The sequence below is a fragment of the Macaca fascicularis genome, chromosome 19 (assembly GCF_037993035.2).
Source record: "Macaca fascicularis isolate 582-1 chromosome 19, T2T-MFA8v1.1".
In the NCBI taxonomy this organism is placed as follows: Eukaryota; Metazoa; Chordata; class Mammalia; order Primates; family Cercopithecidae; genus Macaca; species Macaca fascicularis.
In genome coordinates this window covers 47,634,586-47,653,192 of record NC_088393.1, presented here as the reverse complement: position 1 = coordinate 47,653,192, position 18,607 = coordinate 47,634,586, and the positions used below count along the sequence as shown (strand labels likewise).

Here is an 18,607-nt window from a genome sequence, read left to right as displayed (position 1 = left end):
CTTCACCATTCTCATTCTCTCCCCAGCATGCAGCAGCATTTTTCAGAGACCTAATGACCTGTGCTAGTGAAATGGATTGAATACAGACACGAATGGGAGAAGCCAGCTCTCTTCTATTCTAGACATGAAAGAGAACTACAGGCTGGGTGCCATGGCTCACGCCTGTAAACCCAGCACTTTGGGAGGCCAAGGCAGGCAGATCACCTGAGGTCAGGAGTTCGAGACCAGCCTGGGCAACATGGTGAAACCCTATCTCTACTAAAAATACAAAAATTAGGCAGGTGTGGTGGCACAGGCCTGTAATCCCAGCTACTCCAGAGACTGAGGCAGGAGAATTGCTTGAACCCAGGAGGTGGTGGTTGCAGTAAGCCGAGATTATACCACTGCACTCCAGCCTGGGCAACAGAGCCAGACTCTGTTTTAATTTTTTTTTTTAGTTTAATAAATAGAGATAAAGACTGGGCAACATAGTGAGCTTCTGCCTCTTAAAAAAAAAATCAGTCAGGCATGGTGGTGTGGGTCCGTAGTCCAAGCTACTTGCAGGACTGAGGGAGGAACATCACTTGAGCCTCAGAGGTTGAGGCTGCAGTGAGCCGTGATCACACCACTGCACTCCAGCTTGCTGACAGAGCAAGATCCTGGCTCAAATAACTAAATAAAATAAAACAGAGACAGGCTATTGCTCTGCTGCCCAGGATAGTCTCAAACTCCTAGGTTCAAGCAATCCTTCTGCCTCGGCCTCCCAAAGTCCTGGGATACAGGCATGCGCCACTATGCCTGGCCTCAATTTTCATTTTTAATACAGTGAATGTCAATAGTCTAATCCACACATACAAAGCTTTCTTAGGATCTCAGTGCGGTTTAAGAGTGCAAGGGGGTCCTGGAGACCCAGACATTTGAGAACTGCTACTCTATATAAAGTAGTGACCTCATTGGCCAGGCACGGTGGCTCACGCCTGTAATCCCAGCACTTTGGGAGGCCAAGGCGTGTGAATCACCTGCAGTCAGGTGTTTGAGACCAGCCTGGCCAACATGGTGAAATCCCGTCTCTACTAAAAATACAAAAATTAGCTGGGCATGGTGGCACATGCCTGTAATCCCAGATACTCAGGAGGCTGAGTCAGGAGAATTGCTTGAACCTGGGAGGTAGAGGTTGCAGTGAGCCGAGATTGCACCACTGCACTCAGCCTGGGTGACAGAGCAAGACTCCAACAAAAGAAGAGAGAGAGAGAGAGAGACAGAGAGAGAGAGAGAGAGGAAGGAAGGAAGAAAGGAAGGAAAGAAAGAAAGGAAAGGAAAGGAAAGGAAAGGAAAGGAAAGGAAAGGAAAGGAAAGGGGGGAAAGGGGAGGAGGAGGGGGAGAGAACGAACTGACCTCACTGGCCATCACATTCAGATCTGTTTGTCTTTTTGTTCTTTTGCCTGTTCCCCCAACTAGAATGGGATCACCATGAAGACAATAACTTTTCATCCATTTTGCCCACTGCTATATCCCAACACCCAGAAAAGTGCCTGGCACATAGTAGGTACCTAATAATTATTTGCCACCCAGATGAATGAATAAATACTAATCAGTGTCATTATGCATTTCTTACTAGCTTTTTTTTTTTTTTTTTTTTTTTTGGCATACACTATGCCAAGCACTATATAACTACATAGAAAGTATATCAAAAAGGAGGAGTGAAGAGTCAAGGGCCCTGGATTGAAATCCAGGCTTTGCTATTTGCTACTCTGGACAAATAAGTTCACCTCTCACCTCCTGGAACCTCAGTTTCCCATCAGTCAGTCAGGCATTGTTCCTGACAGGTAAAAGCAGGAGCGATATGGGCCAGATACCATGGCTCACACCTGTAATCCCAGTACTTTGGAAGGCTGAGGCGGAAGAGTTGCTTAAGCCCAAGAGTTTGAGACTAGCCTAGGCAATATGGTGAGACCCTGTCTCTATAAAAAGTTTAAAAAGATTATCCAGGTGTGGTGGTATGCACTTGTGATCTCAGCTACTTGGAAGGCTGAGGTGGGAGAATCACTTGAGCCCAAGAGTTTGAGGCTACAATGAACTGAGATCAAGCCACTACACTCCCGCTTGGGTGACAGAGTGAGTCGCTATCTCAAAGAAAAAAAACAAACAACAACATCAACAACAGCAACAAAAAAAGAAAACCAAAGGCAAGAGCCATTACTCCTTGGGAGGTTAGAAGCAATGGCTACTACATTCACCTCTGGTCATTCCACGTGCACTGCTGTGTACCAAGCATGGAGCTGCCAAGCTGGGAGCAGATACAAAGCAGACGCCGTGTCTGTTCTCTAAGAGTGCCCTGTTTCATAAAGGAGACACCTTGGGCCAGGTGCCTTACTTTCTGTGCCTCAGTTTCCCCATTGGTAAAACGGGATAATAACAGTACCAATCTCCAGAAGTTGCTGGGAGGAGTCAGTGAGTGCTTGGCCCAGAGACTGGTAGAGGAATGCTAAATGAATGCCATTGTTATTCCATGCAAAGCCATTCCCCTACCCCTGGGCTTTGGTTTCTCCATCCAGGAAATGAGTGTCAGGGTCCTGTGAATCCTTTAGCATGCTAGTCATTTACCTACTGCTTTGTGGCTCTAGATCCTTCCTTTTCCCTTTGTACACCATACCTTAGGGGGTGGTGGCTGCTTCCAACAGTTATTACCAGCTGGATTGCTTCAATATTCCCTTTCTGCTCTTCTACAAGTTTGAAATAAATCCCTGTATTCAATCCCCTCCATTTGAAATACCTTGAGTGGGGCTGGATCCTGACCTGGCCCCCATGTGGCATAGGGAGCCCTCATCTGGGCCAGGAAGGCCATACCTGCAGCTTCTTGAGCTGACTGTTGACGGTGGCCAGGTCCCCTCCAGGGTCCACGTCTTGCAGCTGGCTCTCCATGTGAAGGAGCTTCTTGTCCAGCTCAGCAAAGCTCTGCACCAGCTGGTCTGCTTTGCTGGCCTCAAAGAGCTGCCGTGCCTTGGCCTGGGTGGTGCTCTCCAGCTCCGCCCAGCACTGGCGGATCTCGCCCAGCTTCTTCCGCACGGAGGCCGCCAATTCGGGCTTCTCCTGCATTAGTTGCTGGCCCTCCTGCCCCAAGTGGGTGGATGGCAGGAGATGGAGAAGAAAGATAGATGGTGGGGAGAATCAGAGAAGTGTGGGAGAGTGACAGGACACAGGGAAAGATGTGAAAAGAGAATCAGAGGCAGGAAGTTGGAAACACATAGGGAGAGAGAGACATGAGGGGTGGATGCAGAGATAGGCCCAGAAATGGAAGGAACCAAGGAAGTGAGACAAGAAGAGAGAGACAGACATAGGTGAGGGGAGGGAGACAGAAAGATGGAGGAACAGACAGATGGACACAGAGACATGGGAAGGAATCAGGAACAGACAAACAGTCACAGAGTGATCAACAGAGAGACAGGCACAGAAAATCAGAAACATGGGGAGAGGACGGTAAGAAAGACAAGGACAGAAGGATAGACAGAGAGGAAAGAAAGACAGAGGGAGCCAGAGAGGCAGGGAGAGAATGAACTTCCGTTAAACTCAAAGTCAAGAAGACTGCCTTCACCATAAGCCACCACTTATGAAACATCAATGACCAGTTAAGGGTTTAATGCCAACCTGGGTGCCTCTGTGTGAGTCAGAAGAGTGTGTATATCCAAGGCTGCAGGTCTAGGGGTTCAGCCAGAGTAGGGGGAAGTTCTGAGGGTTGAGGCTTGGAGCAAATATCTGCCTCAGTCCCTCCAAGACTGAAGTCGAGGTTCTTAGTGGCCCAGAGCTACTTAGGTAACATTAAGTATTAAAAGTAACAAGACCATAGTAATTACAGCTCTTAGGTGGGTGGTCTTGTGTTAAGCACTTTATGTGCACAGAGCCCAGGAAGTAGCTATATTTATTATTTCTCTAATTTTATAGAAGAGCAAACTGAGGCTCCAAGAGGTTAACACAATTACCTAAGGCCCCACAGCTGTTAACAGGCATAGACACAATTAGAACCCAGGGCTGTAAGAATCCAAATTTTACTTTAACCCTAGGCTTCCCAGGGGCTGTCCCAGCCCATCTCCCCAACCTTCCATCTTAAATGCCCCAAATGGTATGGAAGGAACCTGGTAGAGGAGGTTATATGAAAAAGTGAAGTATTTAACAAACAGGAGGATACAGGCACCATTCAGAAGAGATGCTGGCCATTTTACAGATGAGCAAATTGAGGCTCAAAGAGGTTACATGAATCACTCAAAGCCACATAGCTAGGAGCAGATCTGGAGCTGATTTGAGTCAGTCCAGAGGTGTGAGACCAGCAGGATGGCAGCAGAGGGTGCAGCAGGTGAGATGTGGGCTCCCTGGAGGCCTCCTGCACCTGGCACAGGCAGAGGGGCCATCAGCTTCCTCACCCTCTCAATCTTCTCCAGCCACTCCTTATTCTGAGCCAGCTCGGCCATGAATGCCTGGTGCCGGAGCCATCTCTTATGCAGCTTGTGGCTGTCCTCCCGCGTGCCATCCCGCGCCATCAGCATCTTCTCATGGATCCAGCCATCCAGCTGTGCAGAACAGGGTAGGAAGGCTCAGCCGGTCCCCTCAACCTGCCACAGCCCCCTATTTCCTTCAGGAAGTCCCAGGTTCAGGACCTGGGCTGCTAGGGTGTATAGGTGGAACGAAGAGGAGAAGATGAAAAAACCTTTGCAAGTGAGGCCTTTATGTTGGGGATGGGTGCAGCTCAAGCCCTTTCCTGGGTAAAGGATGGATGGAAGGGTCCCCAGAATGCCCAGTCCTTTGCCCCCCTGTCCTCTGTCTTGAGGGAAGCCCCCAAGGCAGGACCAGTCAGCCCCTTAGACTTGGAGACAAATCATCCCCCCAAAACAAGCTCTCTAACCCAATTTAGCTAACTCCCAATTCATCCTCAGGACCACCCCTCACATAGCAACACTTAGACCCTTCATTCAATCTTAGTCACCCCCCCAATAAGGACCAATTGAAGAGCTTCAACCCATTCCCAAGGGTATCAAATGAAGCCCCCATATCTAGCCCCAGTTCCTCCAGTATGGCCAGATCAATCCCCTAAACAACCTCCCAATTAAAGCCAACTCTAGCTGTCTCTAAACTAGCCCTCCAATCTGGAGTAGATCCATCCTCCACAATTGAGATCTAGCACCCCTAATGAGTCCACAGGGCTCCCCAATTGTTTCCCTGGGACTCTAAGACCACAGATTCCCAAACCATGACCAGTTCTAGCCCTCAACCAAAGCCAACCCCAGCCAAATGTGAAAAACAAAGCTGTGTTCTGGCTCTCCAAACCAATCTGCCCCAAAATCTAGCCACAGACTCGCTATCGTGGATCAGATCGAATCTCCCAGGCCAGCCAGCACCCCATTCTACAACTAAAGCCAGTTCTAGTCCTCCCACCCACCAACAAAACCAGTCACGCAAAACGCAAGCACCAAGAGTGGGCCCCTCTCACGGCACTGGGCAGGATCAATCACAGGCTGCTTTCTGAGCCTTCCCCCAGCTCTCTCCAGTAAAAAACCAGACTTATCCCCCAAGCCATAACTTCCCCACTCATGACCAAACCCAGCACCTGAAACAGTTTGCTCCTCCCCTTTCTCCTCCCCACTCCAGTCACAAGATCCTCCCTCCTCCCTCCTGCAAAAAGGAAAAAAAAAAAAAAAAAAAAAAACGGACTCCAGCTCAGCGGGGCCGGGAGGCAAACACAGTCATAGCCAAGGACAAATCCCAGATCCCCAGCCGGTCAAACCCCAGCCCATTTTCCCTGAGCATGTGTTCCCCAGGGGTCCAGAACAGCATCACATTCCATACACACACTAGAACCAAGTCCAGTGTTGAACCCCCCAACTCAATTCACAGGTTCCCGATGCGTAGGGAAGAGTCCAACGGCAACCACAGCCTGCGGTGAAAGCAGAGCCCTTAAAGAGATGGTACCCCATCCTCAAAGTAAAGCCCCCTCAAAAGTGATTCATTCTTCATGGAAGGCAAAACCAGACTATCCAACAACCCAGTAAAAGCCCCACAAAGTCAGAGCCCCCTATACCCAAAGAAAATCCAAGACCCCTCATCATCCAAGCCCTACAAAAGTGATTCACCTCCATCATCCAAAGCTGATACAGATCCCCCAAAACAAGAAAGAAACCCTACAAAAGGTTGAGAAGCCCCCAACCCCAGGGCAAATCTTAGATGTCCCATTACCCGGAGAAGAGCCCCCCCCTAGAGAGGCTGAGACGCCCTGAACCCTCAGGGTAAATCCAGATTACCCTAGAAGTGGTCTTAGAAGTCCCCCCGCTTCGCTCCCCTCCCCTGGGGGCCGGCCCCTCAGTCCCGCCCGCGCCAGCACCGCGGACAGCTCCCGGCATCCTTGCCCCTCCCCCAGGGCGGGGGTCCGGGCGCCTGCCCGACCCGCCCCCGCGCCGCCCCGCCCCTCCCTCCCGCGGCCACGGCGGGCGGGCACGCGCCTGAGCCCCCTCCCCTGCCTGTGTCCGCGGGGTGCGCGCCAACCCCCTCCCATGGGCGCCCCCGAGACCTGAAGCGGCAGTGGCGTTGGCGGGGCGTCCCTGCGGCGGGCGGGCGGGCGCTCGCCCCTCCACTGCGACGGCAGCGGCAGCGGCGGCTACGGCTGAGGCTCCGGCGGCCGCGCGCCCCTTCCCTCGCCCCCGCGCCGCGGCCGCGCGCCCGTCCGCGTGCGCCCCCTGCCTGCCTCCCTGCCCGCCTCTTTGCGGGGCCCCAGGTGGGGGTGCAGGAGGAACCACCACTCTCCCCAAGGCTTCGGGTGGGGGGCTTCTGTGCCATCTCAGATGATTGCTACCTGGTCCAGAACAATCTCATGAGGGAAGGGGGGGTGCTCCTGGACCAAATCAAATGCCGGGAGGGGGCGCCTGGGGCTTGGACTGCCTCACTATGGGAGTGGGGATTATGGGGAGGGGCTGGGTGAACCATCTTCTGAACCATCTCTAGTGGGAAGAAGCTCGGGCTTCTGGCCACCACATGTGGACAGGGGATATGGGAGGGCGACCTGGAACATCTCTTACAATCTCCAGTGGGGGCGACGGGGAACAGGGGATTCCTCCAATGGCTCAAGTCCAGGTCTACCCCAGTTATGGGGGAGGGAGGAAGGGTATGGAGGCCCTTGTTTATTTCGTATGCGGAGAGAACAATCTCCCATGGGCTTTCAACATAGCGGGGAGGGTTGAATCATCTCTAATTGAGGCTGAGGGGTTTAGGGGTTAGACCTGGTTCCTGAACCAGCTTTGGTTGGAAGAAACTTAGATACGGGGTGATGATGGAGGACGGGATGATCCTGAGTCACACAGATGGAGGGGCTCCAGGCCAGGACTATCTCTGTTTAGAGTTTAGGAAAATGTTTACTGGGCCATCTCTAATGTGGCCAAAGTCTAGAATCGTTATATGGAATGCAGGGGAAGGAGGGGAAGACAGCAGGTCTCCTGAACCGTCACTAATAAGGAAGGGGGCCTGGACATCTCGGATTAGGGGAGATCGTCCCTTGTGTGTGCAGATCATCCCTTAGGGAAGGGACTTAATTCCTGAACACATTTAAAGGGGCGAGGGCTTGGTTCAGAGCCATCGCTGGCTGCAGGAGGGCGCAGGGCCGCTGGCCCCCCCACGGCCCTCAACCCCTATCCCCATCGCCCGCCCCGCCCCTCTCCTGGGGTACAGCGATTCTCACAAATCTCAGGAGAGAAAGGTGAGATCAGCGCGCGTCCCCGCGGGACCCGTAGGCGCGGACACGCGCGGTTGCCAGGGGCGCCCGGGGCCCCTCCTTCCTTCCCCGGAGTGGGCGTGGGCGGGCAGGGACCTGCGGAGCATGCGCACTGATACCCGGCTCTGCGCGCCTCCTGGCGGCCTAGAGCGACCATCGCTCCGCGACCCACTTAGACGGGGCGTCCCCACCCCCACCTCGGCGGAGGATCACTTCCCTCCCAACTAAAGGGTATGTCTCGGTTCCCAGCACACCTGGAGTTCCTACCTCATGGCAGTCTCGGAGGAAGTGCTGCAGCTCAAGTTGGTCATGTAGCTTTTGCATCCATTGCTGGGCCCGTAACTGGTTTTCTTGGTTCCTGGGGATGGGGAGATAAGGGCTGGGGAAAGGTCCCGGGGGGTAGCGGGGAGGTGCTGGCAGTAGGATCGTGAGGGCATTGGGCTGGGTAGGGGAAGAAGGGCGTGGAGAACACGTAAGAGAGAGAGAGGAACTAGTGGGGCAAAGCCAGGGACAGGGCTGGAGAAGGGCAGAGAGAGAGACAGAGGAAGAGAAAGGGAGAAGGAGAGACAGGCACTTAGAAAGAAAGAGATACAGATGCAGAGGGAAAAAGGCAAGTCCAGAGAGAAAGATAACAGAGAACTAAAGGCAGACATACCCAGGGACAAAAACAAAACAAAACAAAACAAAAAACGAGAAAGTGAGAGGAGACACCAGAAAGAAAGAGAGAGAGAGAGAAAGAGAGAGAGAGAGAGAGAGAGAGAGAGACGATAAGAAAAGCCGAGAAAAGAGATGGAGTAAGGCAGAGCCAGAAAGACACTCAGGGAGCAGCAGATGAGGAAAGAGGAGGCAGAGAGAGGGAAAGTGACAGAAGGAGTCTGGTCAGGGATAGCCCAGAGAGACACAGGCAGAGAAGTGGCAAATGCCACCAGGAAAAGACAGCCCCACAGAACGACAGACAGACCAGGGGGCCACAGAGTTGGAGAGAGGGAAGAGAGCAGAGTGTGGGGAGAGATGACAGCAGAGTCACAGAGAAGCTGAAGTGGGCATGCCTGGGGGCAGAGCCAGGCCCTTGGCCTGACTGAACTGACCAGGCTGGACCCAGGCCACACCACCCTGGAGCCAGCTGGGACCAGGGGCCGCGGGCAGTCTGGCCTCCTGCCCACAGTGCAAGGCAAAGTGCCCAAGAGGCCTGGTGGATGGGGCTGGGGCATCCCACATGGGCTCCCATGCATCCCTGTCCTGTTGCTGTCTGTCTCCCCCAGGGAGAGAGGGAGAATGAGACTATCCTCCCAGGGTCCCCCTGAGAGTCCTTAGAGTCCTTTATTATTATTATTATTATTATTATTATTATTATTTTTGAGATGGAGTCTCGCTCTGTTGCCCAGGCTGGAGTGCATGATCTCGGCTCACTCCAACCTCACCTCCCAGGTGCAGGCGATTCTCCTGCCTCAGCCTCCCAAGTAGCTGGGGTTACAGGTGCCCACCACCAGGCCTGGCTAATTTTTGTATTTTTAGTAGAGACAGCATTTCGCCATGTTGGCCAGGCTGGTCTCGAACTCCTGACCTCAAGTGATCCGCCCGCCTTGGTCTTCCAGAGTGCTGGGATGAGAGTGAGCCCCTGCACTTGGCCAATCTCAGAGGCCTTTCTGACCTTCCAGGCCCCACCCCCCCACCTTCCAAACTCTTATCCTCCTCGAACTCTTCCCCCTCACTCTGTGATAACTGTACTGGCCTTCTCACTGTGCCCTGAGCAAGCCTCGGGCCCTTGGCACTGGCTGTTCCCTCTGTCAGGAATGCTCCTTCCCCCAATGTCTACTCAAAGATCACCTTCTTCGCGAGGTTCCTCCTGACCACTCCCCAACCCTTTCTGGCTTTCTTTCCTTTAATTTTCTCCTTCGCACTTAACACAATCTAACATATGCTATGTGTTACTTATTTATCTTGTCTGTCTCCCATGCTAGGATATGTCATTTCCACGAGGGCAGGGATTTTTGTCTGTTTTGTTCATAGATGTATCCCCAATGCCTAGGAAAAGGGCTGGGCACACAGTGCACGCTCGATATATTTTTGTTAAATGAATGAATGCAAGAAACACAGTGGCAGAGAGAAAAAGAGGTGGGAGAAACACAAGTACAGTGTCTGTGAAAGAGGCAAAAAAGACAGAGGGATACAGAGGTGCAGATGGAGGGAGAGAAAAACAGACAGGGAGCAGGAAACAGAGATACAGAAATAGATGGATAGATGGAGGCAAAGAGACAAAGTGTATAGGAGACAGTTCCAGAGACAGAACCAATAAGAAGGAACAGGAAGGGCGTGAGACAAGCAAGTGAAGCATTCACTGCCTCCTGCCCAACGTAGCTCAGGAGCCAGGAGAGACAAAATGCCTCTGAAATTGAGCTGAAATCAATCCCTCTAGGCTTTCAGCAGCCAAAGTGTCAAGCATCAGTCCTAGGGATGAGGAAGACCCTGAGTCTCCATGAGGGTAAAAGAAAAACAGAGTAGGCCGGGCATGGTAGCTCACGCCTGTAATCCAAGCACTTTGGGAGGCCAAAGTAGGAGGATTGCTTGAGCCCAGGAGTTTGAGACCACCCTGGGCAATATAGTGAGACCTCATCTCTACAAAAAAAAAAAAAAAAGAATTAAAAATTAGCCAAGCAAGATGGCACACGCTTGTAGTCCCAGCTACTCAGGAGGCTGAGGCAGGAGGATTGTTTGAGCCCAGGAGGTGGAGGCTGCCGTGAGCAGTGATCGCACCACTGCACTCCAGCCTGGGCAACAAAGCAAGACCCTGTCTTTAAAAAAAAGAAAAAGAAAAGAAAGCAACAGGGTTCAAATCCAGGCTGTGGCACTTCCTGGCCATGACTCTGGGCAAGTCAGTTTTCCTCTCTGAGCCTGACATGCAAAATGCAGAAAAGAACAGCACCTAGCGGCTGGGCACGGTGGCTCATGCCTGTAATCCCAGCACTTTGGGGGGCCGAGGCAGGTGGATCACTTGAAGTCAGGAGTTTGAGACCAGCCTGGCCAACATGGTGAAACCCTGTCTCTACTAAACATACAAAAATTAGCTGGACATGGTGGCTCTTGCCTGTGATCCCAGTACTCAGGAGGCTGAAGCAGGAGAATTGCTTGAACCCAGGAGGCAGAGGTTGCAGTGAGGCGAGATCGCCCCACTACACTCCAGCCTGGGTGACAGAGTGAGACTCCATCTCAAAAAAAAAAAAAGAAAAAAAAAAGAACAGCACCTCACACACAGGTTCCAGCTGAGGGGCCAGGCAAGCCGAAGCTCTAAGTGACTTGCCCTGAATGTCATAGGTTGAGGGGGAAGCCAGGTCTGAGACCCCCAGGGCCCCAGTCCCCAGCTCTGTATGGCTCTGCCCCCTTGTGGATGTAGAAACCCCTCCCACTCCTCCCACAGGGTGGGAAATGTGTCCCCAGATAAATAAATGACCGGGATGGTGGGGAGGTGCAGCGATTAGTCCGTCTCAATACCTCTGTGTTCACATCTCACCCACCACAAGCCTGGGGCAAATGCTGCCTCTCCCATAGCCCCTGCACGTCTCCCATCTGAGCCCTGACCTTTCTGCCTGGGCTTCCTCCATCCCAGCCCCGAGCATTCTGGGCCATCCTTGTCAGATAACGTTTGAGCTCTGTGAAGCAGGAATCATATTCTGTCCTGGTCATCTCTGTGACCACACCCCACTCCGTACCGAGCACGGGCTCAGTACATGTTTAATTGACTGGAGAATGAGTGAATAAACAATACGGTGAAAGGAGCAATTAATGAATGACTGAAAAGAAATGAATGAGTGAATCATGGAATGAACTATCCCCCGGGCTCCTCCTCCTCGTTTTGCTGAGCCTGGCATGCAGCAGATGCTCAAAAAATGTGGAACAGGCCGGGCTCAGTGGCTCACATCTGTAGTCCAGCTACTCAGGAGGCTGAGGCAGGAGAGTTGGTTGAGCCTAGGAGCTCCAGGCTGCAGTGGGCTATGATTGCACCACTGCACTCCAGCCTGGGCAACAGAGTAAGATCCCTGTCTCAAAAAAAAAAAAAAAAAAAAAAGTGGGACAAAGGAAGGAAGGATCCAGGCCTGGATGGAAAAGGGGGCACTAAATGATGAGTGCATCCCCTATTCTTGCATCCTCAAGAACAGAATTTCCATAAAAGTTTCTTTTAGAAACTTGCAGCCTTGTCCCAGATAAATCTAAGGAAAAGATGTCTGAGCCCTAAACAGAAAATGGGTAACAGTCTTGGGGCTGGAGGTGGCACAGTGAAGTGACCAGGGATGCTTTCTGTCAGAAGACGGGAAGACAGAAGGAGGGGTACTGGGTCCTTTTCTGGCCTGGATCATGCCAGAGAGAGCCAGAGAGCTTGAGCGGAGAAATTTAGGGTCACCAGGAGGAGCAGAAACAGCTCTAATGATGGACAGAACTGGGTCTGGAAGACGAGAAGGGACTTCCCATGATGGCTGGAGGTGGTGGTGCTGTTTTGTTCAGGGCCTACCTACAATAGTGCCTGGCACACAGCAGGTGCTCAATAAATGTCTTCGCTTGATTAGTGCAAGGACAGACAAGAGAGTGGTGGCAAGAGACAGATGGTGACAGAAGCAGAGAACAACGAGGTTCAAGAGATGAGAGAGACACAGACACACAGACACTCACTCTGCATGCTTCCGAGAGTAGCTGGGGCCAGGCAGAGGTGCTTACACAAAATATTTGACAACCAGCCTGGCAGGGGACACGGTCCCATCTGGAAAGCTGGAGCGCACCTGTGCCTGGCCTCTAGCTGCTGGATCTGGGGAGTTCTGGGAGTTCCCAAGGAGGCTGCAGAAGAGCAGGAGAGCAGGAGGGATAATGGGGAATCTAGGGAAGTAAGTTAACCATTTTTTTTTTTTTTTTTTGGAGTGGAGACAGAGTCTTGCTCTATCCTCCAGGCTGGAGTGCAGTGGTGTGATCACAGTTCATTGCTGTCTCAATCTCCCAGACTCAAGCAATCCTCCCATCTCAGCCTCAAGAGTAGCTGGGACTACAGGCACACATCACCACACCCAGCTATCTTTTTTTTTTTTTTAATTTTAGAGACTGGGTCTCACTGTGTTGCCCAGGCTGGTCTGGAACTCTTGGGCTCAAGCAGTCCTCCCGTCTCAGCCTACCAAAGTGCTGGGATTACAGCTATGAGTCACTGCACCCAGCCTAACATTTTAACAACAGGACCAGCTATCGAACGCTGAGGGCAAGCTTGAGGAAGAAACCTTTCATTGTATATCCTTCTGTATATTTTGGGTTGACAGCCTCAGGTTACCTTTTCACAATATATCCACTTAAGGCCAGGTGCAGTGGCTCATGCCTCTAATCACAGCACTTTGGGAGGCCGAGGCAGGTGGATTACCTGAGGTCAGGAGTTCAAGACCAGCCTGGCCAACATGGTGAAACCGTGTCTCTACTAAAAATACAAAAATTAGCCGGGCGTGGTGGCTTATGCCTGTAGTCCCAGCTACTGTGGAGGCTGAGGCAGGAGAATCACTTGAACCCAGGAGGTGAGGGTTGCAGTGAGCCGAGATCGTGCCACTACACTCCAGCCTGGACAACAGAGCGAGACCCCATCTCAAAAAAAAATCCACTTAAATCAAATCTAAGACAACATGGAATTAAATAGAAATAGGAAAGGGCCACAGAGAAGCAGAAATCGTGATGAAAGGAGCGGGACCCTGGCCTCCCACACCACTCCCCTATGCTGGGCCCCATCTTCTGCCCCCTCCCTGGGGTGGACGGGTCTGGGGGACCTACTTTTCCAGCAGCCGAGTCACAGCCTCCTGAGCCTGCTCCCCATAGATGTTGCCCTGCCTCAGCAGGCCCTCCGCAGCCTGCACGGCCACCTGCATCTTTTGCTGGTTCAGCTCCATGGTGGTGAGAAAATCCCGGTGCTGTTTCAACGCCTCCTCCACCGATTCCACTGTGCCCGGGAGCTCCGCACCAGACAGCGCCATCTCCTGGGGAGGAGGGAGCATGGTGCAAAGGTCAGCCTCATTCTATTCCAGGACCTGGGAGAGGCTGCCAGCCTGGCTTGTCACCACTCCCCGCAACCTTGCAAGCATCGAACATTGCAGTTGTGGTCCCACCTCGGGGCCGTTGTCCATGCTGGTGTCTCTGCCTGGCGGTCTGTCCCTCCAGATACCCCCATGGCTGGCTCTTTCACTTTCTTCAAGTCTCTGACCACCCTGCCAAAAATACCAACTCCCACCCCAGCCCTATCCCACTATCCTCCTGTATTATTTCTTTCTGTGGGGGGAGGGAGCCGACGGAGATTCACCCTGTTGCCCAGGCTGGAGTGCAGTGGTGCAACCCAGTTCACTGCAACCTCCACCTCCTGGTTTCAAGTGATTCTCCTCCCTCAGTCTCCCAAGTATCTGGGATTACAGGTGCATATCACCAAGCCTGGCTAATTTTTTGTATTTTTGGTAGAGACGGGCCTTCACCGTGTTGGCCAGGCTGGTCTCAAACTCCTGATCTCAGGTGATCCACCTGCCTTGGACTCCCAAAGTGCTTGGATTACTGGCGTGAGCCACCGCACCTGGCCAACCCTCCTGTATTATTTCTCATAGCATATACCTGGCAATATTAGCAATGCATTGACTTGTTTACTCTCTCCTCCCCCACGTACTAGAATGTCAACCACATGAGGGCAGGATTTTGTATTTTGTTGCCTGAGGTGTGCTCTGCCCCAAAATAGTGCCCAGCACAGGGGAGGCACTCAGTAAATATTTGGTTAATATGAAGACTGAAGCCTGGGCATGGTGGCTTATGTCTATAATCCCAGAACTTTGGGAGGCTGAGGCGGGAGGATCACTTGACCTCAGGAGTTTGAGACCAACCTGGGCAACATGGTGAAACCTCATCTCTACTAAAAATACAAAAAATTAACCAGGCGTAGTGGCACATGCCTGTAGTCCCAGCTACTTGGGGGGCTGAGGTGGGAGGATTGCTTGAGCCCCATAGGTCAAGGCTGCAGTGAGCCGTGATCGTGCCACTGCACTCAGGCCTGGGTGACAGAGTGAGGTCCTGTCTCAAAAAAAGAAGACAACTAAACTGGGTACTGTGTGAACTCAAGGAGGTTCTTTTCCCTCTGGGGTTAGTTTCCTAACTGGTAAAATGGGTGGGTCAGGGCCAGGCACAGTGGCTCACACCTGTAATCCCAGCACTTTGGGAGGCCAAAGCAGGGGGATTGTTTGAGCCCAGGAGCTGGAGACCAGCCTGGGCAGCATAGACAGATCCCATCTCTATTTTTATTTTATTTTATTTTATTTTATTTTTTTTTTGGAGATTGAGTCTCATTCTGTCGCCCAGGCTAGGGTGCAGTGGTGCGATCTTGGCTCACTGCAAGCTCCGCCTCCCAGGTTCACGCCATTCTCCTACCTCAGCCTCCCGAGTAGCTGGGACTACAGGCACCTGCCACCATGCCCAGCTAATTTTTTTTTTTTTTTTTTGTAGTTTTAGTAGAGATGGGATGTCACCGTGTTAGCCAGGATGGTCTCGATCTCCTGACCTCGTGATCCGCCCACCTCGGCCTCCCAAAGTGCTGGGATTACAGGCGTGAGCCACTGCGCCCAGCCCCTGTCTATTCTTTAAATGGGTGGGTCAGAAAGGGTCTCTCAAGGCCACTCACTTCAGCTCCATATTTAGTAATCTTATGATTCAGGGGCTCTCTGTCCTTTCTCCCCTACTCCCTAGATCAGAATTTCCCAAGCCTTGGGCCAAGGAGGGGTACTAGTCCATGGCCTGTTAAAAACTGGGCTGCATAGAAGGAGGTGGGCGGGCAAGTGAGCATTACTGTCTGAGCTCCACCTCCTGTTAGATCAGCAGCAGCTTTACATTCTCATACGAGGGCAAACCCTATTGTGAACTGCACGTGTGGGGGATCCAGGTTGCACGCTCCTTATGAGAATCTAATGCCTGATGATCTGTTGCTGCTTCCCATCACCCCTAGATGTCACTAGATGGGACCGCCTAGTTGCAGGAAAACAAGCTCAGGACTCCCACTGATTCTACATTACAGTGAGTTGTATAATTATTTCATTACATGTTATAATGTAATAACAATAGAAATAAAGCACACAATAAATGTAATTTGCTTAAATCATCCTGAAAACATTCTTCCTTCCCGCACCAGTTTGTGGAAAAATTGTCTTCCAGGAAACCGGTCCTTGGTACCAAAAAGATTAGGGAGCGCAGTGGCTCATGTCTGTAATCGCAACACTTTGGGAGGCCAAGGCAGGTGGATCATGAGGTCAAGATACCGAGACCATCCTCGCCAACATGGTGAAACCCCATCTCTACTAAAAACGCAAAATTACAAAAATACAAAAATTAGCTGGGCATGGTGGCTCGCGCCTGTAGTCCCAGCTACTTGGCTGAGGCAAGAGAATCGTTTGGGCCGGGCGCGGTGGCTCAAGCCTGTAATCCCAGCACTTTGGGAGGCCGAGACGGGCGGATCACGAGGCCAGGAGGTCGAGAGACGATCCCGGCTAACACGGTGAAACCCCGTCTCTACTAAAAAATACAAAAAAACTAGCCGGGCGAGGTGGCGGGCGCCTGTAGTCCCAGCTACTCGGGAGGCTGAGGCAGGAGAACGGCGTAAACCCGGGAGGCGGAGCTTGCAGTGAGCTGAGATCCGGCCACTGCACTCCAGCCTGGGTGACAGAGCAAGACTCCGTCTCAAAAAAAAAAAAAAAAAAAAGAGAATCGTTTGAACCTAGGAGGCTGAGGTTTCAGTGAGCTGAGATCATGCCACTGCCCTCCAGCCTAGCTACAGAGTGAGACTCTATCTTAAAAAAAAAAAAAAAAGAAAGAAAAAGATTGGGGACCACTGCTGTAGATAATCCTCAAACTGGGTCAGCATCCCTTAGATAACCAGTATAGGCAGGCACCCTTTCTAAGATGGTCCCCAAACACTGGAAGCTACTCTTGGACAATCTGAAAACTGGCTGTTCTATCTTGCCAAAATTCTCAAACTTGGTTCCCATCCCAGAGTGATCTCCAAACTGGATTGGCTGTCCCGAGATAACCACTGCACTTGGTTCCTCATGCCACAAACACAGTTACTCTCTCCAGAGAATCCATAGTTGTCATCCCCAGAAATGAAGATATTGTGCTAACTTAGGCATCCACACCATGTAATCCACAATCACTGACTGACTCCAATAACCCCTCAGCCTGTTACCTACCTCCATAATCCTAATCCTTTGTTATCCATACCAAGATCTTCTTTGAACCCCATTTAACCATCAATCAGCCTCATAGTCTTATTTGCTTTCAGATAATCCATGAACCCAGGAAGCCACTCCAATAAATATCCACATGCATTACTTACTCGGAATAGCCCACAAACTGTCACCTGTAATAAGGCACCAACCTACCCTACTCATCATACTCCTCAAATTCTGTTACATACACGCTTCCACACACACTGGATGATCCACAAACTCACGTATCCATTCCGGATATTCTCTCAACTCCTACCCACCTCAGAACCCAGTGGTCCCAGCAAACACCCTCCTCCCCACCCCCGCATGCCCCTGTCCCTGCAATCCCACGCGGCCTCGGACTCTCCCTCTCCGAAATGTACACCCCGAGTGGGCACCTGGTTACGCAGCACCACGAGCGCCTGGCGTAGATCCCGCAGGAAGAGCTGGTAGATGTGTGCCTGGACCAGCGCCTCCCTGCGCGCCTCCCACAAGCCGAGAAGTTTATGCCAGCCAAGTTCGAGGTGTGGCAGCCACTCGTCTAATGCCAGGCCCGGGCCCAGCTCTGCGCCGTCGGCGGCCAGCAGCGCCTCGCTGGCCGCCACGATGCGAGCATAGTCTTCCTCGCGCTGGTCCACCTCCTCCTTGAGCGCAGCGTGGCGCGCCAGCAGCGCGTCCGCCTCTTCTAGGCTGTTGGGCAGGGGCCCCTCGCTGCCGCCCGCCGCTTCCTGGGCGCGCACGAGCCAGTCCAGGAAAGCATCGAGGTCATGTAGGAAGCGCTGCAGGCGCCCTGCTGCTGCCACCGCCTCACCGCAGGCCTGAGCCGCGCTGGCTAGCGCGCCCCACTCAGCGCCCAGCTCCTCCGCGCCCTGGTGCAGCCGCGCCGCCTGCGCCGGGAAGCGCGCTGCCAGCAGGGCTGCCTCCTCCAGAAGGGCCGCCTGGCGTGGCTCCAGCGCCTGCAGAGCGGCCTCTAGGCCGCTAAGACGCCACTGCAGGGCGCCGCCGGCGCGGGGCGCGCTCTCCACAGCTCGCCGCTTCTCACGCACCTGGGCGCGCACCTCGGCCACCTCCAGCACGTGGTTCTCCACCAGCAGCACCGCGCTCATTTCCTCTTTGCGCTGTTCCACTAGCTCCACGATGCGGTTCCACCTGCCCAGGAGAAAGAGAGTGACTTGAGGAGGACAGGGACTCCTCTTGGGCGCGGAGGGCCCGCCTACCCAGGGTAGAATCCGGGCCCAAGCCACCCAGCCATTGTGTGACCTCAGTTTCCCCAGTTTCTGCCGGTGTAAAATGGAACCCTACCCATCACTTTTGCTTAGGGCAGCCGTTCTCAACATGTAATCTGATCGAGGACAAAACTATCTTCATAAAAATGTGTTAAGACGCCATTTGCTTTTTCACTCTCATTCTTTCCCGAGTGTTCAGTGAAGTTTTCCAGAGGCGGCAGGAGAGACTGAGTGCAGAAGCCGACTCTGACTTAAGAGAAGCCCAGCTGCCATCTCTTAAACCAGACTTTAAAGAGATTTACAAAGGTACAAAACAATGCCATTCTTAGTACATTTTTTGTTATGAAAAGTTATTTTTTTATAAAAATATGTTAGTTGGCCGGGCGTGGTGGCTCACGCCTGTAATCCCAGCGCTT

The 18,607-nt window shown here is 52.4% G+C and overlaps 1 protein-coding gene across 9 annotated transcripts in view; it reads right to left on the bottom strand.

The window, feature by feature from the left end:
• Window positions 1–18,607, bottom strand: part of SPTBN4 (spectrin beta, non-erythrocytic 4) — a 117,584-nt gene that overhangs the window by 39,495 nt on the left and 59,482 nt on the right. For 5 of the 9 annotated variants that reach the window (XR_012427610.1, XM_065534412.1, XM_065534415.1 and 2 more), the window contains 5 exons: window positions 17,364–18,114; window positions 13,514–13,716; window positions 7,994–8,084; window positions 4,395–4,541; window positions 2,827–3,090 (listed from right to left, as the gene is read on the bottom strand). Coding sequence is in view for 8 of the 9 variants with exons in the window: in XM_065534412.1 (XP_065390484.1) it covers window positions 2,827–3,090; window positions 4,395–4,541; window positions 7,994–8,084; window positions 13,514–13,716; window positions 17,364–18,114 (1,456 nt within the window). In the remaining variant the exon portion in view is untranslated. Of the gene's footprint in view, window positions 1–2,826; window positions 3,091–4,394; window positions 4,542–6,266; window positions 6,402–6,532; window positions 6,665–7,993; window positions 8,085–12,365; window positions 12,551–13,513; window positions 13,717–17,363; window positions 18,115–18,607 lie in introns of those variants that run through there. The other 4 variants (XM_074023589.1, XM_074023590.1, XM_074023591.1 and 1 more) reach the window with 3 other exon arrangements.